Below are 7,783 nucleotides of genomic sequence, written 5' to 3'. Positions count from 1 at the left end.
TCTGTGAAGCGCTGAGAGAGGGCTGTAAAAGCACTGTGAAGCGGTATATAAGTCTAAGTGCCACTGCTATCTTAGGATGGAATAAATGGATAGAGCAGAGCTGGAAGGGACCTTGGAGGTCTTCTAGTCCAGCCCCTTGCTCAAGCAGGAGAACCTATACCATCTCAGACAAATGGCTGTCCAGTCTCTTCTTAAAGACCTCCAGTGATGGAGCAGCCACAACTTCTGGTGGCAAGCCGTTCCACTGGTTCATTGTCCTCACTCTTAGGAAGCTTCTCCTTAATTCCACGTTGCTCGTCTCTCTGATTAGTTTCCATCCATGGTTTCTTGTCCTGCCTTCTGGTGCTTTGGAGAATAGCTTGACCCCCCTCTTCTTTGTGGCAGCCCCTCAAATACTGGAAGACTGGTATCATGTCACCCCTTAATTCTTCTTTTCGTTAGTCTAGCCAACTCTTAGTCCTCTCTGTAATGCTATAATGGTGAACGGGGTACGTTTTATCGGGAAGAATCCACGGATTCCTGATCAAATGTGCAAAGCTGCCGTTGAAAAGCAGCCTGGAAAAGCTTTTTGGATGCCTTGACTTACGAACGGGCGGGTTCTTGCCTTCCGCCTCCTGCAATCTGCCAAGGCTGCAAAGGGGATTCCTCCAGGCGCAGCTTCGAGCGGATGCAAACAAGCCGCGGACTCCGAAGGGTGACATCTTCGTCTTGAATGCAAATTAAACGGAGTCATGCATCTTTCCGTAAGGCGTTAACAGAAGTGGCCCCTGGCCAACTTGGGTGAGATAAGGGAAGACTGGCAACCGTCAAAGGGTACGTTGCCCAACCCGGGTTGACATTCACACAGACAGGACTGTGCAATGTGCCGATTGCGTGACGGCAGGACCGAGGGGCGTTGGGTTCTTCCTCTCCCCCTCCCTGTGGCTGGAAGTGAGACTGGTGGCCTTTTTCTGCCTGTGTCCCCCAATATCACAAGGACTCTTAAGACGCCAGGACAAAGGTCTTCTTTGGCGCTTGGGGGTGGGCCCGGAAGGTTTGAGCGGCTGAACGGAGGAAAAACACGGCTCCTGAGAAGCTTGAAAAGGATAGTTTTTTTCATCTTGATCTCTTGATTCAATCCATTCTATATTTGTTTGTGGAGTCAGCACATGGTGGCCCCCCGATATTCCCCCAAAATTTTCTGGGGCTAAGGAGGGCTTAGGAATTACCCGTCCAATTACCAGGGCGACGCTCTGCAACTGCACCCGCCCTGGCACTTGTGCATTAATTCGAGGTACTGCTGAAATCAGCATATCCCTCCCGCTCGTGTTCCGGGCCAAAAACACAAAAACAAAACCAACCCCTCGTGCCTAAAACACGACGGTGCCAGGTCAAAAATCAGTGGGCGCTGAGACATTCCAGCTTGGCACCTTCCGGCAAGGCTTTGGTTGGGGAAAAGTAGGCGTGCTGGTTACGCAACCGGGAACCTGCTCTTCAAAACAAGCCCGGGGATTCGGCAGAAGCCCGGTTTAGACGAGGACACAGCGAGGACCGGCAGGTTACGCCAGGTTAAATGAAGGGGTTCCCTTGCCAAGAATTGCTGATTGAGACCAATTATTCCTGTCTCCCATGGGCTTACCGGATCATGCAGCAGATAATTTCTCTCTGTCTGCTTAGGCAAGGCTCTTCTGACTCATGAGAAGTTGCTTGGGGGCCAGGGGGTGGGGCACAAGTGGCACCCAGGGGCATTGATGGTCCATCAACCCCTCCCTTGGCACCTACCAGCTCCTTGTCTCACTTCCTGGAGTTATTTAAAAAGAAAGAAAAAAGAAAACCCTTCTTCTAGCAACCGTGGAAACCAAGAACGAAGCGTCTGGCAAACTTATCCCTGTTGTGTTTGGTTTACTGAGGTGCCCGCCGGCCTGGGGAAAAGGTCAACGGTCAGGAAGAAGGGTTAGGCGAGCCTTGGCACCTGGGGGGAAGGAAGTCATAGAGGATGGCAAGTAGCATTTTGGTACACTGGAGCTTGCACATTAATAAAAGGGCTGCACCAGGATAAGTTATGCTCAAAATTGGAAACTGTCTATTGTCCCTTCAGAGGAGATGGTCGTTAAAAAAATTCACGAGTGTGCAGAGATGGACAGCCTAACCAAATTACTAAAAAACAACAAAGGCAATTGTTAGGGATATACACCCTAGCAGAACCTGCACGGCAGGCAGGCAAATATGTGAGATAAACGTTCTTGTAGCTTACACTCAGTAAAACAGATACAATGTGCTAGTTAAATAGTTTATTCCAGCAAGAGTTTTAGCATAGTCAAACAGTCCATAGATCATACACTAGTTCAGTCCGTCCGGGGATTATTCAGTTGCAAAGTCCAGTGTCGAAAAAGAGGTCAGTAAACTTACAAATATCAGTCCAGTAATATATCTCTTCGCAGTAGAGATATGAAGAAGTCAAACCTCCTTTCTTCCTTCAGCAACAGCAGAGAACACGCAATTAACAATCCATCATCGTCAGCAAGCAATCCAGTAAACCAGCAATCAATCCAGTTCTCTTGCTCCCTCTTATGGCGATTTACAGCCGCACCCAAAATTACATGCTTTACAGTTAAAGTGACACACACTTAAACTCACTATCATAGTCTATATATATTATTTTACCCAAACTGCGTTAGGTAACCTATGTCAGGGTCCCCAACCACCGGTCCGCGGACCGGTACTGGTCGTGGAACAAGTCCTACCGGGCCGCTGGCTTGCTGGGCGCCGCCATCTTGTTTTGATGAAAAAGTGCTTCCGGTGAGCTTTTCCGGGTGGAAAGCTCACCGGAAGCACTTTTTCATCAAAACAAGATGGCGGCGCCCAGCTGATGTCGGTACCGGGCCGCGCCATAAAAAAGGTTGGGGATACCGGGCCGCGGTGTAAAAAAGGTTGGGGATCACTGACCTATGTTATTCCTAACAGTAATGAATACTACAAAGTTTGGAACTGTTGGTACGAATGGTTAAAGAAAAAGCAACATTTGACAACTGAATAAGTTGTGAAACTATGAAGGATATGCGTTTAATCATAAAGTATTCTGCGACATTGAAACATGAAAAGAATGAGGACGATATTGTAACAAGGCAGATCACGTCAATGTTATGGGGTAAAAGAAAAAAAAATGTAACCAATGTTCAATACCTGCTGCAAAATGTATATACATATATACAGTATATTTGTTTATATGTTTGTTTCTTTTTAAATGTTTTAAATATATGAAACTTAAATAAACTTTATTTTATTTTAAAAAAATAATAATAAAAGGGCTGCAAAGAGACCTCCAGCATGTTTTCAAATGTGCCTACTGGTCTCTTCCCAAAATCAGGGAAACCCCCGTTTTTCTTAAGATCTTCCATCACCTATGTATCAAGCTTATTCTCACCCAGCCTGCCTTCTCCACCTGTTCACTTAATGTCTAATTATTACCTGCACAGGAGAGAGAAGACAAATTGTAATTACCCTGCATCAATCAGATATTAAGATATTTGCAATTCAAAGCAGCCATCCTGTCTTTCTCTCTTCCCCACTCCCCAAATGCAGATAAACAAGTTTTATAATACGAAACTTGAAACTGTGGGAAGAAGGTGTTGGCTTGCTTATAGAAGATTTGCAGTCCCTGCCAACTCGAGACACCTCTGTGTGTGTGTGTGTGTGTGTGTGTGGAGCATCTTAGGCAATTTCCTTCCAATGGGTTTTGGGCCCAACCCATCTCCCCAGTTCATGGCCATGAGAGGTAAGGAAGCAAGATGCACAAGAGTCAAAGAGAGGCACTCGTTGGCTGGATGGGGCACAACATTTTGTGAACATTACAAGCATTTGCTGTAGGAAGGGGGGTGCTTGGAGGTTTGCAGTAGATACAGGTCCTGGAAGTAAGAGAAACGTTGAGGTTGGGATTTAAACTTTAAAAGAACGCAAGAGACGGTTAAGAAACCAAGATGTGGGGTCAGGAATAGATTTTGCCTGTTAATTTTCAGAACAGCTCATCATTTTGTGTGTGTGTGTGTGTGTGTGTGTGTGTGTGGTGGGGGGGAAGTATCAATATTTCAGCCTTCATAGCTTTCTCCATTTTTCTCTAGGTCCTGAATAAGATTTTTCCGTGTGGCCTTCACTAAGAAAGTAATTAAGCCAAATAACAATAGAACCGAGACTTATACACAGCTTCCCAGCCCTCTCTAAGTGGTTTACGGAGTCAGCCTCTTGCCCCCAACCATCTGGGTCCTCATTTTACGCATCTCGGAAGGATGGAAGGCTGAGTCGACCTTGAGCCGGTCAGGATCGAACTGATGGCAGTGGGCAGAATTAGCCTGCAATACTGTATTCTAACCGGAAGGAAGGAAGGGGAAGGGAAGGAAGGTAGCAATAGCCCTTAAGACTTATATACCGCTTCACGGTGCTTTCACAGCCCTCTCTAAGCAGTTTACAGAGTCAGCCTCTTGCCCCAACAATCTGGGTCCTCATTTGACCCACCTCGGAAGGATGGAAGGGTGAGTCGACCTTGAGCCGGTCAGGATCGAACGGATGGCGGTGGGCAGAATTAGCCTGCAATAGTGCATTCTAACCGGAAGGAAGGAAGGGAAGGAAGGAAGGTAGCAATAGCCCTTAAGACTTATATACCGCTTCACGGTGCTTTCACAGCCCTCTCTAAGCAGTTTACAGAGTCAGCCTCTTGCCCCCAACAATCTGGGTCCTCATTTGACCCACCTCGGAAGGATGGAAGGCTGAGTCAACCTTGAGCCGGTCAGGATCAAACTCCTGGCAGTGGGCAGAGCTAGCCTGCAATGCTGCATACTAACCACTGCGCCACCACAGCTCTTTAAATGCCAGACACTCAAGGTTATTCCCTGAGCATCGCAGTTACTCCTTAGTTACTAAAGCCAGCCCACAGCCAAGTGATCTGGAGCTTCAAATATTTCTAGAGCGCTCCAGAATGTTTTCAAGTGGAGCGTGAAGAAGAAGATCTATACCGTCTCTGGACTACTCAGGTTTCTACATGCAATTAAAGTCATTTGACAGAAAGGCAGCATAAAATAAATGGGGCCGGGGGGGCCCTGTTCCTATTAGACAATTCTGCCTTAAGCACGCATATATTTCACGAAGGCCCTGTCTTAACTACAGGAAGTCCTTGACTTATAACTTTCTGTCTAGTGACCGTTCAAAGTCACAATGGCATTGAAAAAAGCGATGATTGTGTTTCACACTTATGACCACTGCAGCATCCCCATAATCACGTGATCAAAATTCGGGCGCTTGGCAACTGACTCATATTTATGACAGTCGCAGAGTCCCGAGGTCACGGGCTCACATTTTTTGCGACCTTCTGAGAAGCAAATCAATGGGGAAGCCAGATTCACTTAATGACGTGATTCCCTTCAAAACTGCGGAGATTCACTTTAACAGCTGTGGTAAGAAAGGTCATAAAACGGGCAAAACTCACAACTGTCTCACTTAGCAACCAAAATTTGGGCTCACCTGTGGTCGTAAGTCAAGGACTACCTATAACTGTTGGAGCAACCAAACCGCAAGCAGAGGAAAATACTAAATCTTTTAACCACTTGATACAATTTCATGCTTTTTCCATGCAAGCATATTTCATATTTCAACAAACAACATTAGTAAGTAAAATCCCTAAATAATTTAAACATTGACTGGGTGACTTTGGGTCTATCTGTCTGTCTGAGAATCCAACCTACCTTCACAGGGTTGTTGTTATGGGAACATAGGAGGAAGGAGTATTAGATATGTTTGCTTCCTTGAGTTAGTTATAAAAAGGCATATGATGATGATGAAACCAATAATATCATCTCACAAAGTGATTAATCTATGATGTTATAATCGGGTGGCCAAAATCATACACTGGAAGCTTTGCCAGAAGTTTGGGTTTAAATGCAGCAAAAATTACTGGGAATACCAAACTGACAAAGTTCTTGAAAATGAACAAGTCAAGATCCTGTGGGACTTTTGAATCTAAACAAAAGACGTCTGGCACACAACCCGAGTGATATCACAATTGTGGAAAAGAAAAAAGTCCAGTTCATTGATATTGCAATACCAGGCGATGCACGAATTGAAGAGAAATAACTAGAAAAAAATAATATCGAAATACCATTATCTTCAAATTGAAGTTGAGCAATTGTGGAGGAAGAAATCAATGGCTGTACCAATAGTAATTGGAGCAATACCCAAAGATACATGCAAATTTTGAACTGACAGACCTGAATATCCTGACTTTGCAAAAAAAAAAAAAATCACCTTACTCATGGGAACTGTGTACATATTCAAATGTTACCTTAACATCTCTTAGGTCGTTGGTTAGTTTTTGTAAAGTTGGTTAGTTTTTGTAAAAACTCTTAGGTTTTTACCAGTCCCATAATATACCCTCCCACCTTGGAGCAACACCCAAAGGGTTGCCTAGATATATAGAAATTTTGAAGTTATCAGACTTGAATATTCTGATTTTGCAAAAAAAAACAAAAAACCACTTTACTCAGAACTTCCTACATATTGAGACGTTGCTGTAACAGCTCTTAGGTCCTTAGTTAGGATTTGAACTGTTAAGTTTTTACCAGTCCCAGACTGTGAATCGAAATGAAGGTTAAATTAATAATAGTAGTAGTAGTAAATAATAGTAATAAATAATATCTCTTCACAAGATACCTGAATTCGAAAGGCAGATTGCTACTTTTTTTTGTGCTGACATGTTTTTTAAAATATTGCAGAATTATCAGCAATATACCAAAGGGGGGAGGGGGCTTTTGGGGGGTGCCAGTGAGCCCTGCCCTGGATGCAGCCCCAAAGGGAGGAAGGGGCAGAAGCTTTGCAAGGGCTCAGCCCGGGGATCTCCCCCCTCAATCCAGGAGAGGCTGAGCACTCCCATTCCCCACGTGAGAAGCCCATCCCGGGCAGCCTCGGGTGGGGGTGGGGGGAGCTTGCAAATGGCTTTTAAGTCGCTTCTGCCAAGTGGGGTGCAGTCGTATCCTCCACTCCCACACCCCCACTCCAGGGCTTCTGCAAAGGGGGCTTGCAACTTTTTTTAATGCATTATTTTAATGCATTATTCCAGGGGTCTCCAACCTTGGCGACTTTAAGCCTGGAGGACTTCAAGTCCCAGAATGCCCCAGCCAGCTTTGCTGGCTGGGGCATTCTGGGAGTTGAAGTCCTCCAGGCTTAAAGTTGCCAAGGTTGGAGACCCTGCATTATTAAAAGCATGCAATGCAAGCCAAGGGGAGGGGGCTTGGCTGAGGCTGCCCCATTGCAAAACCAGGGAGAAAGGGGTCAGCCCCGCTTCGTCCCAAGCCCAGGCATCCCCCCACCCGCTGCCCCTTCCCCGCGAAACGCAGCCCCCTCACCCAGCTTGACGGCGGAGTCAGCCAGACAACGGTCCCATTTCCTCCCCAGATCACCCTCCGACGCCATCTTGGCCGCTACCCGCCTCCGCTGTCAATCAAGCCTCCTTCCCGCCTCCCCGGGCGGACGTCTCGCGAGAGCTGCCTCCGCTCCGCCGCAAAGCCAGCCGCTCTCGCGAGAGCTTGAAAGGACGAGGCGGAGGGATTTTTTTTTTTTTTTTTTAAGATGAGGCGCTTTTGGGGGGGTTTCTTTTTCTCCGTCCCGCTTCCGGGCGCTTGTTGCCAAGGGCAACCAAGGGTGTTCCTGGCAACCTGGTGCCAATTTTGACCTTGGGCAAAGTAGGCCCGAAAGGTGGGCAGGACCGGCCTAATATGGGGAAATCCATGGGCATCCCCCTCTTCTGGCTGGTGCAAGCCAC

At 46.4% G+C, this 7,783-nt stretch overlaps 1 protein-coding gene across 1 annotated transcript in view; it reads right to left on the bottom strand.

The window, feature by feature from the left end:
* Window positions 1-7,503, bottom strand: part of MICOS10 (mitochondrial contact site and cristae organizing system subunit 10) — a 17,170-nt gene extending 9,667 nt beyond the window's left edge. Inside the window, exon 1 of the mRNA XM_087944824.1 lies at window positions 7,368-7,503. Coding sequence (XP_087800950.1) covers window positions 7,368-7,434 — 67 coding nt within the window. The 5' untranslated portion in view covers window positions 7,435-7,503. The remainder of the gene's footprint in view (window positions 1-7,367) is intronic.
* Between the last annotated feature and the right edge of the window lie 280 nt (window positions 7,504-7,783).

This window comes from Notechis scutatus, chromosome 16 (assembly GCF_049901735.1).
Source record: "Notechis scutatus isolate UNSWTSFEM ecotype Mainland chromosome 16, rNotScu1.2, whole genome shotgun sequence".
Taxonomy (NCBI): Eukaryota; Metazoa; Chordata; class Lepidosauria; order Squamata; family Elapidae; genus Notechis; species Notechis scutatus.
The sequence above is the reverse complement of the archived record's forward strand: the minus strand, read 5'-3'. Positions and strand labels throughout refer to the sequence as shown.